The sequence below is a fragment of the Thermomyces lanuginosus genome, assembly GCF_041956635.1.
Source record: "Thermomyces lanuginosus strain ATCC 200065 unplaced genomic scaffold VTN49scaffold_31, whole genome shotgun sequence".
Classification (NCBI taxonomy): Eukaryota; Fungi; Ascomycota; class Eurotiomycetes; order Eurotiales; family Trichocomaceae; genus Thermomyces; species Thermomyces lanuginosus.
Genome location: NW_027192365.1, coordinates 1 through 16646, shown reverse-complemented (window position 1 = coordinate 16646; position 16646 = coordinate 1). Strand labels below are relative to the sequence as shown.

The 16646-nt window shown below is 50.5% G+C and overlaps 7 protein-coding genes across 7 annotated transcripts; 4 read left to right on the top strand and 3 right to left on the bottom strand.

The window, feature by feature from the left end:
* Nucleotides 1-92: 92 nt before the first annotated feature.
* VTN49DRAFT_4007 (uncharacterized protein) lies at nt 93-459 on the top strand (the record flags this gene model as incomplete). Its single annotated transcript, XM_069411906.1, has 2 exons — nt 93-146; nt 247-459. 2 exons carry the CDS (start codon nt 93-95, stop codon nt 457-459), a joined length of 267 nt encoding a protein of 88 aa, XP_069267202.1.
* Nucleotides 460-1823: 1364 nt separating this feature from the next.
* VTN49DRAFT_4006 (uncharacterized protein) lies at nt 1824-2485 on the top strand (the record flags this gene model as incomplete). The annotated part of the gene is made up of 5 exons (XM_069411905.1): nt 1824-1868; nt 1930-1944; nt 2006-2050; nt 2131-2201; nt 2374-2485. The coding sequence occupies 5 exons, from the start codon at nt 1824-1826 to the stop codon at nt 2483-2485; spliced, it is 288 nt and encodes a 95-aa protein (XP_069267201.1).
* A 155-nt stretch (nt 2486-2640) lies between these two features.
* Nucleotides 2641-3803, bottom strand: VTN49DRAFT_4005 (uncharacterized protein; the record flags this gene model as incomplete). Its single annotated transcript, XM_069411904.1, has 3 exons — nt 2641-3409; nt 3471-3618; nt 3722-3803. 3 exons carry the CDS (start codon nt 3801-3803, stop codon nt 2641-2643), a joined length of 999 nt encoding a protein of 332 aa, XP_069267200.1.
* A 514-nt stretch (nt 3804-4317) lies between these two features.
* VTN49DRAFT_4004 (uncharacterized protein) lies at nt 4318-8268 on the bottom strand (the record flags this gene model as incomplete). Its single annotated transcript, XM_069411903.1, has 2 exons — nt 4318-7950; nt 7999-8268. The coding sequence occupies 2 exons, from the start codon at nt 8266-8268 to the stop codon at nt 4318-4320; spliced, it is 3903 nt and encodes a 1300-aa protein (XP_069267199.1).
* A 1466-nt stretch (nt 8269-9734) lies between these two features.
* On the bottom strand, nt 9735-10286 carry VTN49DRAFT_4003 (uncharacterized protein; the record flags this gene model as incomplete). The annotated part of the gene is made up of 1 exon (XM_069411902.1): nt 9735-10286. The coding sequence occupies one exon, from the start codon at nt 10284-10286 to the stop codon at nt 9735-9737; it is 552 nt and encodes a 183-aa protein (XP_069267198.1).
* Nucleotides 10287-10693: 407 nt separating this feature from the next.
* On the top strand, nt 10694-12985 carry VTN49DRAFT_4002 (uncharacterized protein; the record flags this gene model as incomplete). Its single annotated transcript, XM_069411901.1, has 1 exon — nt 10694-12985. The coding sequence occupies one exon, from the start codon at nt 10694-10696 to the stop codon at nt 12983-12985; it is 2292 nt and encodes a 763-aa protein (XP_069267197.1).
* Nucleotides 12986-14311: 1326 nt separating this feature from the next.
* VTN49DRAFT_4001 (uncharacterized protein) lies at nt 14312-16358 on the top strand (the record flags this gene model as incomplete). The annotated part of the gene is made up of 4 exons (XM_069411900.1): nt 14312-14426; nt 14480-14496; nt 14561-14671; nt 14733-16358. 4 exons carry the CDS (start codon nt 14312-14314, stop codon nt 16356-16358), a joined length of 1869 nt encoding a protein of 622 aa, XP_069267196.1.
* Nucleotides 16359-16646: the final 288 nt, after the last annotated feature.

Below are 16646 nucleotides of genomic sequence, written 5' to 3'. Positions count from 1 at the left end.
GCTGAAGAACTTCAATAGCGGTCATTGATCCTAAATCCCGTCCAGTGTGTCTATTGATGATTTCAATTTACAGGAGGGCTGGAAGCTATTCAATGGATGCCGGCCCGTCGTCTGGACGTGCGCAGGGACAACGGACGCGGCGAGATGCGAGTGACATCCTCTATCCCGAGTCTGGGACCCTGGGCTGCCGATGGATAACTTCTGGAATCCTGGATCGATTCCGGCATTCGTACACCGGACTTACAGCTTGAGACACCGGCTCAGACCGAGACTCGGAAAGACGAAGACTCGGCAATCCATCACGACCGAACAGTAATACTGTATGAGATGGGATCGAATCGGAACGATGGCAAGTCTTCAACCACGCTTAAACGTCATATGCCGCAGGCAACCGACGATTCCAAACATCCGGCGGACGGCATATCCCGGACGAGCAACGATGCGGAATTCCCTCACTGACCCTGAACAGCGAGCGATTCGAATTTCGGAAAGACTTCCCAGCTTGCACACGGTTCCTGCATTGACAGGGTTTAGCCCTGTTGTAAAAACGGGCGTTCCGCACTAGTATAAACTAGGAGTGTCATACAACAGAGCCAATAGAATGGTCGCAGGTGCTCTCTGTCTGTGTCTGCATGTGTTGTATTATTCTTGTGCTGAGTAGTGAGGAAACTTGATCTTATATACATGAGCCACACAAGTGAATATCCGAATCCTTAACCGAGCAAATTTTTCTTTCGGCCCACACACATTTCTCGTGAAGCTGATTCATGTATCGTGACATTTTGTGACCAGACTTGAGTATCACGTGATGGCATCTTGACACTAGACGAGTACCAGCTGCCCAGATCCACAACAAGCCCAAATTTTGCTTTTCCTCTTTGCGGTTTAGTGTGTCGGTTCGACTGGGTCCTGGCTCCATCCATCGCATGAATCGCACCGCCTTCACGAGACAAAAAACAACGGCCACCATCGCTCGTACATTCGGCTCGACAAGCGAACTTGTGGGGAACTGCCGCTGAGTCTGCGCGCCTGCGGTGATTCCAAATCCTCTTTATATTCTCTGCTCTCTCTCTGCTGAATGTAGGCGAGGATTTGACGGTAAGGTTCTCCAAGGTTACGTCCCTCTCTGTTTCCGTAGCACACCGATTTATTCAATATAACCTAATCCCGAGTTAACACGGCTGGATATTAGAATAATCATACATGTACGACTCTGCGACTAAGTCCTTGCAGTCTCGGAATCCGGAGCCCTACCTCTCGACAACCCGCGGCTGTTTTGTTCCGCAATCATGGGTCTCGCTCGTATGGAGGATTGCCATCGTCATCATGTAGCGAGGGCCAAGAATCGATTCCCCGCAAAATGTTAACTTGAATTGACGAAATTCGGCCGGTGGATAAGGGCTGGGTTAAATTACTGCTCGCAGTTAAACGGATGAAACCGTAGAGTTGCACCCTGGGCAAGGTTTGGAGCTCTGTCCTCCGTCCGGACTCCGGAACCCTAAAAAGGAACTTCAATAGTGTGCGGGTACCTGAAAATATTGAAATTAGCCAACTTTATGTGCCGTAATATGGGTGAGAGGCAGTTGGAAGGTTACCGACAATCCTCCGTGCTGGCGGTAAGTTACTCCCTCGTCCTTAGTAAAGGACTCATTAGCGACACAGTGGCAATTTCGGCCAGTTGCTGCACTCGTATCCTTGAATCGATCGCAGGCCATTTACCGATGTTTTCAGGTTATCTTCACTCCACCATCCAAATTGGTAAACTTTCAAGTCCATTGAGTTTGCTTGTTTTGCCTTTCTAAAACAACGTTTAAGCCAAGATCATGCATTCCAAGGTTCACAATAATGACAGGACCACGGTTCACTCTGTGATCTTTCCCTTGCAGGACCCCTCTAAGCCATTTTTGCCAAATTTGTACTTTTGTACAGAGCCTTGATTACAGCGTACGTTACCGGCCAGTGATGGCCTAATTCGTCTCCATGATTCGGACTCATTCTCTTGCAGACACCCGAGTCCTGGACAAACTACTGTGGTCCTCCGGATCTGAGCGTTTGCGAGTCATTCTTTGTGCGGCCATCGAGTGTGCAAACCGGTTTTCCGAGTCCGATGTGGTAACGAAAGTGCCACAGTGGCTGCTGGTGAAACTTACACGGTTTTACCGTGTCGGTGTGGAAACTCCGAACAAAGAGGCAAAGATACGGTATGGACGGTGCACGAATACGATGACAAAGTTACCAACCCAAAACAGAAAAAAAAAAAAAGGAAAACGGAAAAATATTGTTCCGTCCATTCCCAGTCGCACAAAAATCTCCTCCTCCATTCGCAGAATTCTCTTTTTCTTTCCCTCATCGTGCGGCTGACGCAACGATCAGAGAATCCCGTGTTGCCTTGACAATTGCGGCCTTCCCCGAGTCAAGGAAGGTGTCTCAGTATTGTTTCCAAGGTGTCAGTTGCGTCAAAGAGGAACCGGTTCTACTTTATTGATCCTGTGAGCCTTTCAACTCGGTGATCATTTGGTTTGGGATCGGACATAGCTTGAGGTGTCTTTGAGAATAATGAAAATCGTTACTTCTTTTTTAAATAGAAATGTCTTTGTCTATATAGCTACGTAGTATGAGATATCATGCTTATCCTCCCGGTTACTCTCCCGGCTCATCGCCAATCTTCTCCAGCTTTCCCATCTCTCGTTTCTCTCCTGCCTCGCCAATGATGCGTACTCGGTCAATGCGCGTCTTTTCACCATCACCCTCTCCGTTAACCACGAAGATGACCAAGGACGTGACGCGCTGGAATTTGACCAGTCGCGTTTCCACTGTTGCCGTTCCCGTCTTTGGGTCCCAATCTTCGGGCTTCAACTCGATGATCTGCTCCGGCTCTGTACCGTCAGCTTCATCGAAGCCCAGATTGTGTGCCCGGTTCGTATAGAGTTGTAAAGTCCTGGGCCGCATGACGTCCTCGTCCGAACTTGGCGGAAGAGATGTGATATGCAGTGAATGAATCTTCAGCGTCGAGTTGAACGGGACGAAAAGCATCAGTTGGTCATCCGTGTCGCTCTCCACCCAGTCGACTTTATCCTCGGCGTCAGATATATCCTCCCCCTTGCTGCTGCCCAATGACGCTGGTTTTGCAGCATTGAATAACACTTCAGCGCTGGCCTTCTCACTATCGCGGTTGAGGAGCTCAATGCCCTTGACGATGACCTGGTCCGTCACGTCGCCGTAAGTCTTCGGCATTACGCCACCTATCCAGTATCCGCCAGAACTCTTCCCTCCAAAAGCACCGGCGTCGCTTTCGATCGCATTGGCTTCTGCCGCAAGCTTCTTCACCGCTTCTGATAGCTTTTGATGGTCAGCACCAACGATGGTGGAAATAGGTCGCGCGTTCTTGAAAATTATGAAGGTAGGCATCCTGTCAAATCGACGTCCCTGGTCAGATAATAATATACGGCTCGTCTTCAAAAGATACTCACGCAGTGACTCTATATGCTTCGGTGATCTCTTTGTGCTGGTCAACATTGACTTTGGTGAAAGTAATTCGATTCGGACGAGTGAGTTGGTTCGCTAGCTGCTCGTACAAAGGCGCAATGACTCTACATGGTCCGCACCAGTCGGCGTAGACTGAACGAAAGCAACGATGGTTAATGGCGGGGTCGACCACAAGGCAGGATGGAATATGTCATCGGTGGATCACGAAGTGCCACCGATCAAGCTCACAACTTACAGTCAGTCACGACTATCGTCGAAGACGATAAGAGGGAGTCAAACTGCCCTTTTGATGTGATATTTACCAGACTGGACGACATGGCGGCTGGAAGGGTGCGGGGTGACAACGGATGATGGTCTGAGATCAGACGAAAGCGGCGTCGAACTAACCAGGGCCGTTTGGCCGGTTTGCTCGAGTGTCGCCAAAACGGGTAGTTAGGGTTCAACAACGCCAGTTGGTGGCATCGATAAGTAGCGTGCTCGTCCAGCCAAAGCTTTCTTTCCCCCATCGAAATATCCTCGATGATCAATTTCTCTCGGCTCTATAAACTTTGGCTGAGTTTCGTAACCCGTCTACTGGGAGGACTGGGCGCTAAATCCGAATCGCATGTTCCTTGCAAACATCGAACAGCGAAGTTGGAAGGCAAGATATATCTATCGCCCAAATAGAACGGCAGCATGCATAGGAGTAAGCCTACTACGGTGCGAGCGCGACCCTGAAGTACTGGTTCTCGGGTAGGCCTTCAATAATCGAGCCACAAGAGTGATTGATTCTGTTAGTCCCTGACCTGTTGCTCCAAAGGATCTATATAGATACAGTAAGTATTATTCTAACTAAGACCTGTCCAACTCATGCGCATTGGCATCGGCGCCTCTCTCCATTAGTAATTTCACAATCTCCTTGCGACCTCTTTTCGAAGCGGCCTGGAGAGCATTACCGTACTTGCCGCCTTGCGCGCTGACATCAGCACCTTTGTCTAACAGCAGCGTCACCAGGTCCTTGTTTCCGACATAAGCGGCAGCCTGAAGAGCATTACCATAGACGCCTCCTTGTGCATTGACACTAGCGCCCCTCTCCAACAGCAGCTGCACAAGTTCATTGTTTTTGCTGACACAAGCAGCTTGGAGAGCACTGCCATACCAACCACCCTGTGCATTGACATCGGCGCCTCTCTCTAGCAGCAATAGCGCCAATTGCTTGGAGCCCCTTCCACAAGCGGCCTGGAGAGCGTCTCCATACTTGCCGCCTTGAGCGTTGATGTTAGCGCCTCTTTCCAAGAGTAGCCGTACCACCTCAATATTTCTGCCAATACAGGCAGTCTGGAGAGCATTTCCATACTCTCCGCCTTGTGCGCTAACATCGGCACCCATCTTCAGCAGCAAGTCCACAAGTTCCTTGTTTCCGCTGATACAAGCGGCCTGGAGAGCGTTTCCATACTTGCCGCCCTTTGCATTGACGTTGGCGCCGCCGTCCAATAACAGTTGTGCGACATCCTTATGACCCCTTTCCGAAGCAGCCTGAAGGGCATTGCCATACTCGCCGCCTTGAGCATTGACATCGGCACCACTTTCCACCAGTAATTTCACCAGGTCAATGTAGCCCCAATAAGAAGCGGCCTGGAGCGCATTGCCATACTTGGCCCCATGAGCGTTCGGATCGGCACCCCTTTCCAACAAGAGCTCCACCACTATCTTGTTTCCATAATACGAAGCTGTATAGAGATCGTTGCCATACTCGTCATCTTCGCCCACGTTGAGACTGGAGCCCCTCTCCAATAACAGTCGCGCGACCTCCTTGTGACCATTCTCCGAAGCGGCTTGGAGGGCGCTGCCATACTGGCCACCCAGTGCATTGACGTCCGCGCCTCTTTCCAACAGCAATTCCACCAATTGCTTGTGGCCCCAAGAAGAAGCAACTTGAAGAGCGTTTCCATACTCGCCACCCTGTGCGTTGACATCGGCACCTTTTTCAAGCAGCAGCTCCACAAGTTCCGTGTTTCCGCTGAGACAAGCAGCCTGGAGAGCATTACCGTATTCGCCGCCTTGTGCATTGATATCGGCACCCTTTTCCAATAGAAGCTCTACAAGTTCTTTTTTTCCGCAATAACAAGCAGCCTGGAGTGCATTTCCATACTCTCCGCCTTGTGCGTTAACATCGGCGCCTCTTTCAAACAGCAGCTCAGCCAGCTCTTTGTGGCCCGAGTAAGAAGCAGCCTGAAGAGCATACCCAAAGTGACCGCCTCGTGCATTGACATCGGCACCTCTCTCTAGCAGCATCTCTGCCAGTTCCTTGTTCCCCCAACGAGAAGCAGCCTGGAGAGCATTGCCGTACTCTCCTCCTTGTGCGTTGACATCGGCACCTCTGTCAAGCAGCAACTCCACCATATCCTTGTTGGCCCAATAAGAAGCAGCCTGGAGGGCACTCCCAAAGTGGCCGCCTCGTGCATTAACATCGACTCCTCTCTCCAAAAGTAGCTGTGCGATGCGCTGGAGACCCGCTTCTGATGCGTAAGATAGTGGAAGATCCATTCCGTGCTCGATCGCCAGGTATCTTGCAGGCTCGTAAAGCTCTCCCCAGACTTTGAACGCTTTCTTTTGCTCAACGAAGAAGTTTAAAACGCTCTCTTGCACGTCTCCTTCCGTCTCTGCTTGTTTGGCGTGGCTCATCCAGTGCTTCGCTGAGTACTCCGCCAGCGGACTTTTTGCTCTAATTTCATGGAATGTCATCTGGTCATCCAGATAAGACAGGTACTCCAGGCAGACCAGTGCCATCTTGCTATGTGATCTAGTCAGATCAAACCTTCCCTGCCAATTTCCCTTCCGTTTCCTGTGGATAAGGAAGTCTCTTGCAGTTTGGTGGATAAAGAGCAACTTGCCGTCGTAAACATTGATGAAGAGGCCGCATAAATCTTTCACTGTGTTTTTAAAGCTTTCTCTGGGCCACATTTCCGACAGCAGGGCATCATGAGAGTCAAATCGCCCGTTCTCCGTAGCTATCGTCAAAGCCATGTTCACTTCATCGAGCGTTAAGGGACGTTTTGCAGCCAGGATGATATGAAGGAGAGTTTCGGTTTGAAGTTCATCCTCGCCTCTTTCTAGGATTTTCTCGTACGCTTCTGATACCTGGGAGGGTAGATCAGATAGCAGAGCTTCCACGTTCGACCGTCTGCCGTACTTTCCCGGACGTTGTTCGATGATTCCGAAGGTTAAATGGAGCCACAAATATGTGCGGTGTTCCATGCTCTTTAACCTTTCCCCAATTTTGCGACGGTCGTCCTCCCCAAAAACATGTGCAATTCCTTCCACCTTGGCATCGATGACGAGATTTATCTCCTGGCTGATCTGGGCAGCCTTTTCATCACCATCAAAGCGAACATACGCGATTGTGTCGGAGAATTTGCTGAAAGAAGCTTCCAGATCGGCGTACGGACGACTCGTGATAAGAAATTTGAGTTTCAATTGCGAATCAGAAGGCTGCCGGGACTTGTGATATAATTCCTTCAGTCTGCTGATAAGCCGCTGTCTTTCTTCTGGATGGCATTCGTCGAGAGCGTCAAGGACGCATACAATTCCCTGGACGTCAGGAGAATTGGCACAGCTGATCAAGATCCGCCAGAGCTCAGAAAAGTTCTGCACTAGCTTTCTGCCGTAGTTCTTGTGACTGGGAAGAGCATGCTTTATTAAACAACCAGCAATGTCCTGTGTGAAAAGCTGGTGGAGTATTGCAGACATAGCATTGGCCGCGTACATCCGCTGTTCATCTCCATCCTTGAAAAAGAAATAGCAGACAGTCGAAGCGGCAACATTAGAAGACAGAAGCTGCTCGTCAATCAATGCCCGTGACAAGACGGATTTCCCGCAACCAGGGCCAGCAGTGACCCAGAGAAGACCGAAGTTGTTCTCCTTCCATTTGCGAAACCTATCATCCGTGAAGAACCAATCGCATGTTCCGTCCACTCGTCGTGGGTTATAGTCCTTCCACTTTTCATAGTCAGACGCGAGATCTTGTAGAAGGTCCTTCTCTTCCTTGCTGACATAAAGCTTTTGGATCTCTTTTCCCGTTGCTTTTGGGATTTCCCGGATTTCGTTTAGGATGCTTTGTAACTTCTCCATATTTTGCAACTCGAGTCTCCAAATTTCATCCGCTTGGACAAGGGAGAAGGAGGCGCGGTATTGTTCATCCATTCTCTCGATTTCCGCGATTTTTCCATCCCAGTCGTTCCAACCAGCCATGTTTTCCCATGCCCGAGAAAGTTGGGCCCTGGAGAGATGGCATATAACACGGGCTTGATACTCTATAATATGCGAGTAGAGTTTAATTATCGGTTCAATGAGGTCTTGGAATGCCTGCCGACGTGAAGATAAAAGATACGTTTTCTCGACAATTCGCCAGTAAATTTGCATATCACAGAGCAAATTGAATCCCCTCAAAATAGACTCGTTTATTGTTGCACCGCGCGTGATCAACTTCCATAGTCAGCATCTGTCCATCGAAGTTCGCAGGAGCTTTCTTACCGAGAGAAGCAAGGAAACACCGGACCATGCTAATGCCGCGGATTGCTGAACCTTCAAGGCATCTTTGATCAACGGGTCGGACCAAAGAAGAAACTTTCCCAGCCTTTCTAGCTGCTGCCGAAAAACTATATTTTTCCCCATTATTGAGATCCGCCATTGCATTTTCTCGCGATCGTCCATAAGTTTGTTTACGATCGACTCAACGGATACGGGCTTCGAAGGATCCATGTCATCCTGTAGAGTGGCCAAATGCTTGTTGTAGTCCTCCATCAACTCAGGGTCTCTGTCTTGCAAGATTTCATAAGCCCGAGCCCAAAGATCCAATCTTTCGCTTGACTGATGGGAGGTCGATTCCGAAGTCACCAACGGAGTTGAAAGGTCCGATGGCGGGCAATTTGTATTCGATGCCGGAGAAGTATGAGCATCATGCCTTGGAGGGCTTGGGGAAGCCGTTGTTGTCGTAGTAGAAACTCCATCGTGCTTCGATACGGTAGTCTTTTTCTTCCCAAGAAACTTTGATATCCATGAAGAACGCATATTTCCATAACCTGACTGTACTTTGCGGTTTTCTGGAAAAATCGCATCTCACATACTTAAGGAGGGAGTCACTCCACGAGTTTGTGAAGCACTGAAAACCGGAGTGGCTTCGCATCGGGGGGTGCATATATCTGCTAGAGCCTCATAAACCGCTGAAAGATGGCTGCCACTGAGCTCTGCAGCCAGTAGGTAGCACAGGATTGGGCCGTGTGATTCCAGCATACCATAGCCACAATTGTTGTTTGAACAAGCGCATATCCTTTACCGATTCTGCAGAGCTCTTGTCATGGGGCGATATCTGTTCCATAGCCGCCGGCCAGTTCAACGCTGCAGCGCCACAGAGTATCATCCCACGGGAGTAACCCGAATGGAGGACATGTCCCAAAGACCATACCGCAGTTATGCATGGTCCCATAATGGCGCATACAGATCACTTCGATTTGAGAGACCTAGACTGCAGAAGGTCTAGTCAGACAAGCTGAGAAAGCGTTGCCTGTCAAATAAACCAAACGAAGCATTGAGTCTCAAGCCTTGCATATGGAGGGCTGAAAGCAAAGGGTTAGGGTTGTGCTAAGACTTGCGGAGCCGCCAGGGAATCCCTCTTGACCCCCGTTCTGCGACATGATTGGCTTATCATGTCAACTGCAGAAGCTCAGCGGATAACTGAGCGGCAAACAGAGGCGTCGAGTACTCCGTACTGATAATGGTTGAATTCATGCCGACTTGCTCCTACGAGTATTGGACTCGTTGACCCTGCGGTTCGCGTTCTAATATTGTAGGATCTGGAATTTCCTTTCATCCGATTTCATCTATTTCATCAGTTCGCTCCACCAACTCCTGCAGAAATTCATCTGCATCTTATGCCCCGTCTACTGTCTTCCCATTGGCATAGTCGTGTCCTCATTCAAAACATATCGTCCCAGTGGAAGTCCACTTCTCAACGATCAATTCGGATGTATTTCATGGCAGAGCCGCTCAGATACTACAACCATGAGCGGTTGTGGGACCTTGGGACGCCTGTGCTTCTGGTCGCAGCGGTGTAGTACAGGTCAATCAGCGAATGAATCAACCATCGTCCACCGCTCTTTGAATTTCCGTCTGAAAACATGAGTGATAGGCAAGACGCAGAGGAGTTAGTAGATCGATTTTTATCGGGAGGTCTTTCCCAAGTTCCCAGGAGTCCTAGGAAGCTTGATCGTTCAGGACGCTTGTTGAGCACTGTCATCTTCCTGCACGGCAAATAGCACTTTCATCCACAAGCTACACCCCCGACACCCGATCACAATCTCCCCATGAGCGCTCTCCTTTTCCAACTCCTCTTCCGTAACCATGAATCCTTTCTCGTCACCACAGCGGCATTCGCGGTACCAGTACAATTGGCCCTCCTCGTTTGGGGAATCTGATTCCCGTAGGTCTTCCAGATCCACTACCTCCAGGCCCGTACGAAACACGTCCGCACCCCGCAGCTGGCCATTTTCAACCAGATGATCTCGCCGGAGACGCAGCGTGCGATCGTACTCGGCGCGCTTGACAGGATCAATGAGAGTCTTGTATGCATTGGTAATGTCGTCGACGGAGTAGGCCGGTTGCGATGCTTTTGAAGCAGGAACATTGGAGGCTTTGTCAGGGTGATGTCGTAGGAGTGCCTTATGATACGCAGCCTTTATCTGCTGTGTCGAGAGTGGTGTCGCGGAGTCGAGGAATGGGATGTTCAAGACTTCGTAGTAGTTGACGTCGCGCGATTCGCCCATTTTAACTGACCGCTGGGTTCTCTTTTTGCAGGCATGATCTGGAGGAGCAGATTTCGTGTTTGATATTCACAGTGGATTTTGCATTCATACGCTCGCATGATTTGAGCGAAGCGATATTACTGTAGACTGATTTTTCATCAAGGTGGGATAAAAAAAATTCGCTGCGGGGTGGGACTGAGTAAACTGAAGGCAGTTGAACATCAACCCTAGCAGCCCTTGGCTTGAATGGCATTACCGAAGTTTCCCTGCAAACATTGACTCTGGAAATTTTTAACCAGTATGATTCGCACTACCTGAACATGTCCGTAGCGGCGTTCATTGCGAGTCCAAATACTTGAACAACGGAACCTGCCTTTCCCTCCTGTTATATAAATTGTGGTTATCTACTGGCCAGGAACGCAGACACTATGGCCACGAATCAAGCCTCAGGGCTCAACGTCATAGCCCTCATATCTGGTGGAAAAGACTCTTTCTATTCGATCCTACATTGCATTCGAAATGGACACCGCATTGTGGCTCTTGCGAACCTTCATCCCCCACTGCCGCCTGCCCAGGGTAATGGCACAGACAATCAAGAAGAGGACATGGACAGTTTCATGTACCAGACCATCGGCCACAGAGTCATACCCCTTTATGAACAGGCATTGAGACTTCCACTTTACCGGGCGCCTATCACGGGCGGTGCTGTTGATACATCGAGAATTTACGGAGACGAGCCCGTCTCCTCTGAGAGAGATGGGGATGAAACCGAATCATTGGTGCCCCTGCTAAAACGGATTATGAAGGATCACCCAGAAGCTGATGCTGTCTCGGCGGGTGCCATACTGTCGACATATCAGCGGACCAGGATTGAAAACGTTGCAAGCCGGCTGGGACTGGTTCCGCTGGCATGGCTGTGGATGTATCCATCGCTCCCACCGCCCGTGGAGCGCGAGGGTCGGTCAACTCATGCTGGGTTACTGGAGGACATGGCTGCTGCGGGGTGTGATTCCAGGATCATCAAAGTCTCCTCAGGAGGGTTGGACAGCAGCTTTCTCTGGGAAAATGTCGCGGATCCCAACGGCCGCACAAGGGACCGCATGGTGAGGGTCATGAAGCGATTTGTCGTTGAAGGTCTATCCGGTGCAGTCCTTGGGGAGGGAGGAGAATACGAAACACTGGCCATCGACGGACCTGGGTTTCTATGGAAGAATAGAATCTCCATTGAGCAGGAGGACCGGGAGGTCAAAACAGGAGATGGGGGAGTGAGCTTCCTTTCTTTATCACGAGCGACCGTTGTACCTAAGGACATGGGGGAGTCCTGTATGGATCCGCAGTACATACGGCGCCCTCAGCGTCTCGACCCCTTGTTTGCTCGGGCTTTACACGATTTGGATGCAGGCTTGGAAAAGGAGAGCACGGAAGCCCAAATAACAACATCGGAGCCATTCATGCAGGAACGCGTCGGACTGACCCAAAGTGGCGATGGGAATATATTGACGATATCAAACGTTGCTGATCCCGAGGCTGGCACTGGAGCAGACGAACAGATGCGAGGGATTGTAGCAAAATTGAGGACAATCTTAGGATCATCGTCCGAGAAAAGCTCACCAACAACTACCGACATCGTTTTTGCAACAGTGCTTCTCCGCTCCATGAGGTATTTTGCACAAGTTAATGGCGAATACGTTTCCCTGTTCACAAAGCCTAACCCACCTGCTCGGGTCACGGTCGCGTGCGGTGACTATTTGCCGGAAGGTGTCCAAGTAATGGCCTCGTTCGTCATTGACCGAGGCCCTCGGAGCAGGAGAGAGGGCCTTCATGTACAGTCACGGTCATATTGGGCCCCGGCAAACATCGGACCGTACTCGCAAGCAATCAGCATTCCTCTTCAGGAAGACTCGTCCCTTGAACATGCCGGAGGTCTCGTCTTTGTGGCAGGACAAATACCATTGGACCCTGCCAGCATGGAAATAGCCGATGGCCACAAGGCGGCAGACGATGCGTGGGATAGCAACTTCAGTTTACACGCGACGTTGGCACTGCAACATCTCTGGCGGATCGGAACCGCGACAAAGGTCGACTGGTGGCTCGGTGGAGTCGCGTTCTTAGCAAGCGATCCTCAACGTGGTCATGTCAAAGCTCGCATAGCGACTGATCTATGGAAGACGATGAATTGCAAGCAATTGGGCGATGATAACACTGACGAGGACGGTCCTGATGCTTGGGACATTCGATATGGTGGCCAGGGTGACCTTCTACACGCAGCGACGCAAGAACATCAAATACCCAACTATGATGTTGTCGATTGCCCTACTCAATCACCTCCGATCTTTACTGTGGAGGTGCAGGAGCTGCCTCGAGGTAGTGACATCGAATGGCAGGGGATTGGCTTGCGTGGCAATATCTCGCTTTCTTCCAGGACCTTGAGTGAACTATCGGCAACGGTTTGGTCCACTGTCACTGGGGACGGGATCGCCTTCTACAGTATCGAGATTGGGCTTGAAGGCATAAACAGCGCTTTGGTCCTCCACAGCCGCATAGAGCAAATCTTGACTCATCTTGACGGAGGCAGAATGGTCCATTTCACCGTCTATACAACATACAATCTGAGCGGTACTACCTTCAAGGGCCAAATCATACCATGTCAAGCCATCTGGGGCTCTCAAGGCCAAAGGATCGCAGCGGTCATGATGCTACGAAGCACACAGAAAGAATGAGCAATCAAAACATTGGATTTGCAGTAATACTGGTTCTGTAATGTCCGTCGTGTATATAGTCCTGCCATTTGGTTGAGAGCACAAACAGCAGGGTGGAGACGACGCAGTCCTGCTAAAACTGTATGGGTTTGTTCTTCCACCCGAACGAACAAAGAGTTGTGACCTCTATGAGATGAGACACTCATAGACGCGGAACTGGTGGGTATGAGGGCAATTTTCGTTTACTGAGAATCGAACTGGCCAGGAACAACATCAATTCCTGCCGGCCAAGATATTCGGCGACATATGTTTTTGTTAGAACGGTCCGTCAGTTCTTCGCACTGGATCGGAGGTCAGTCGTGGTGAGCAGGATGTTGGCGCTGTTGAGATTTTGTTCAAGGCTCAAGCTCCACATGGCAGCGCAACAATGTTAATCCGAGGGAAGTCACGTGAAGTTCAGATTCGATTTAAAGTGTTGAGACAGAACAATTTTCTTTCCTTCCTCGTCACACTTCATGCCCACGAACGCATAATCAACCTCCAGTCTACTGCTCCCCGGAGCAATTCCATAGAATGGCGGGTCATATTGGCGTACAAGAGTGAAAGTCGTTACGACCTTGGGGGCAACTGTTTCCTTGCCCAAGCCACATGAATGCCTCTAAAGAGGCTGTTCATGCCGTGGGTGGGCGAGCCCTCCAATTGCTCCGACATTTCTTACCCGTATGCGATAAATGAACTCTTCCACGATGCTTATAGCGGTGACTCGGTTCTGTGCTGGAATGCAGAGCAACCTGTTGCCATGGCTTAACCTGTCTATCTTCATGTCTTCCGAGGTGGCGGATTAGCGAAAGTGTAACTGCCCTGAAGCAAGCGAAAATCCTTGTTTCCCGTGGATCGGCACGTGCCAATTCCATTTAGGTTAGGCACCTACGGAGTATCCAAGACTCGGGAGATCGTTTTCAAATCCTGGGACGGCACTCCAAAAGTCAAAATCTCGACAAGAAACTTATTTCTGAACTGCAGAAAACCTCCTCGTAATAATGGCCGATTGGCCGCATGAAGTCCTCCCGACTCCTCCGTGCTGCCTTACCTAATCCTTACCGGATTAGGCTACTGTGCCCACTTTGGCAGGTGGACAAGCTTTACTGGAATTTTTCCTGTCCAATCAGGAATTCGGTCGTGAGGGCCAGCCCCATCTGGACTCGGGGCATCGCGTCGTCGGGGCTCTGCTCGTCCTCCTGATTGAAGTCGTACTCAAGCTTCCCAGTTCTCCCCTGTCTTTGGCAATTTCAGTTGATTTCGGGGAAACAACGAGTGCGCCGTGATCTTGCGGTCGCAGATAAGGCCATGGTTTCCATGCCGAATAAGCGCCAGCAGGCGCGGAACGAGAGGGCTCTCCAGGAGCTCATTCGGACGGTTCCTGGCAATGACCGATGCGCAGACTGTCAGGCAGGAAATCCAGGTCCGTACTGGCATTCGCTCTATGTTTACTTTGACGCTGACGATTTTCTCTAGGATGGGCCAGTTGGAACGTAAGTCAGGAACTAGGTTCTGTTTCGGGGGGAGGCGGATGCTGAATGTTGAGCGAAATTACAGTTGGGAGTGTTTCTTTGCATGAGATGCGCCGCCCTGCACCGAAAAATGGGCACGCATATATCCAAGGTCAAGTCCTTGAGTATGGATAGCTGGACGACCGACCAAGTTGAAGTGAGCTCTCTGCGAGGTTTCTGCAAACTTTGGGTTGATGCTGATCTGGCGAGCGTTGTAGATGATGAGGAAGAAAGGGAATGCAGTGGTCAATAAGGAATATAACCCCAGGAATGTCAAACCCCCAGTGCCGATCGATGCCGACGAGGCCGACTCCGCGATGGAGCGATTTATCCGGCAGAAGTACGAATACCGTGTGCTGGAGGATGGGAAACCAAAGCCGCCCAGCAGAGACGATTCTGGTTATCATACACAGCAGTCGCTGGACGACTCGCCGCCGCCCCCTTTGCCGCCCAAGAATAGGAAATTCCCGTTCAGTCTACGTTCCAGCTCATCGTCTAGTCATCTTTCACGATCCTCCCAAAATCATTCCTCCACACCGTCAACATCCTCTTCGGGTTCCAGAGGCAAAGTGTCGCGAATGCTCGGGTCTAGCCTTGATGACGTGAGTTCTTTTGACGCCAAGCTAGATGCACTTCGAGACATGGGATTCACGAATGAATCGCGGAACGCAACGATATTAAAGAAAATGGGAGGAAATCTGGACCGAACAATCGAGGTGTTGACTCGACTGGGAGAGGATGCCAACGCGGATAATCAATCGCGCACGCCGACAAGGGAGACTGCAAGCACACAAGAAACCACGTCGGCAGCCCCCTCCGCCGGCGCGTTTGTGAGTTCCACTTCGGTGTCGCAAGGCCCTGCTTCTGCTCCCATTAAATCGTACAACCCTTTTGACGTGCCGACTACTTCACAATCTTCACAGGCAACAGGCTTGGAGGCGAGTTTCCAGAACCTTCAAGTTAGCCAGCCTCTCTTCCCGCACACCACCGGTGGTTATCCCGCTCAGACGCAGCAGACAGTAATGGGATCTGTTTTTGCTCCAGGAACACAGGGGCAATTTGTAAGCTCGCCTCAGACTCTAAACGGCAATTACAACCCATTTTTCCAGTCAGCGGCAACGTCCGCACCTACTGGAGGGAACCCGTACTTTGGGCATCCACAATCGGCTGTTTCGACGCCGACGTTGTCATCGAATCCTTTCTTCGGCCTCCTATCGCCGCAGTCTACGGGTCTATCTCAACGCTCAGCGCCAGCGTACGGTGCATCGACGCCGGATCTGACTGCAGCCCCGACTATGACACCGACGCAGCCATCCGCTCAGTCGTACAACCCCTTTGAAACCGCCAACGGCATGAATCCGCAGCAATTTACAGCTGCACAGCAACCTTTTTATCAGTCTCAGAATCCATACGCGCGGTACCAGACGTATCCGCAGCCGCAGCTGCAGCAACCGCAACCCGGTCGATTCGACAAGAACAGCATCCTGGCATTATATAACCTATCACCTGCTACGACAATGTCAACAATTCCCGAACAAGCGCAATCTTCTCAACAACAAACTCCCAACCAATCTTCGACAGCTCCTGACGGCTCGATCCCGCAACCGGCCACAACGTCAGCGTCGACTGATCCTGCACAACAACCAGGATCGCGCAACCCGTTCAATACTTCCACCACATCATCCTCGGCAACAACTGGACTCGGCATCAGCAAAGCTCCACCGCCAACCACAGTGTCCACGACACGGGCGCACATGAGCCAGGCTAGCGTGGATATCACTGCAAGCCAAACAGGACGAACCAGCCCAGATTCGTGGGCGCAGCTGAGCGCGCGATATGCATGAGTGAGATGATTCACTTCTCTCTTCAGTCTCGCTCAACTTTATCTTTTCCTTTTTTTTTTCTCCAAACACAGGTTGGAGGTTGCGGAACGGATTCTGGGGAGTATATATATATCTTTCTTCAACTCTTTCACCATTTGGTTGGTTTCGTGGGGAGTTTCATCACCAGGATGGAGCATTTTATTATTCTTCTTCAGGCCGAACTTGTGTAAAGTAATTTTTGCGGCACTGGATTGATAGAAAAGGAAGGGGGGGAATTGTCAATAGAGAATGGAATATCATACGCTGGGG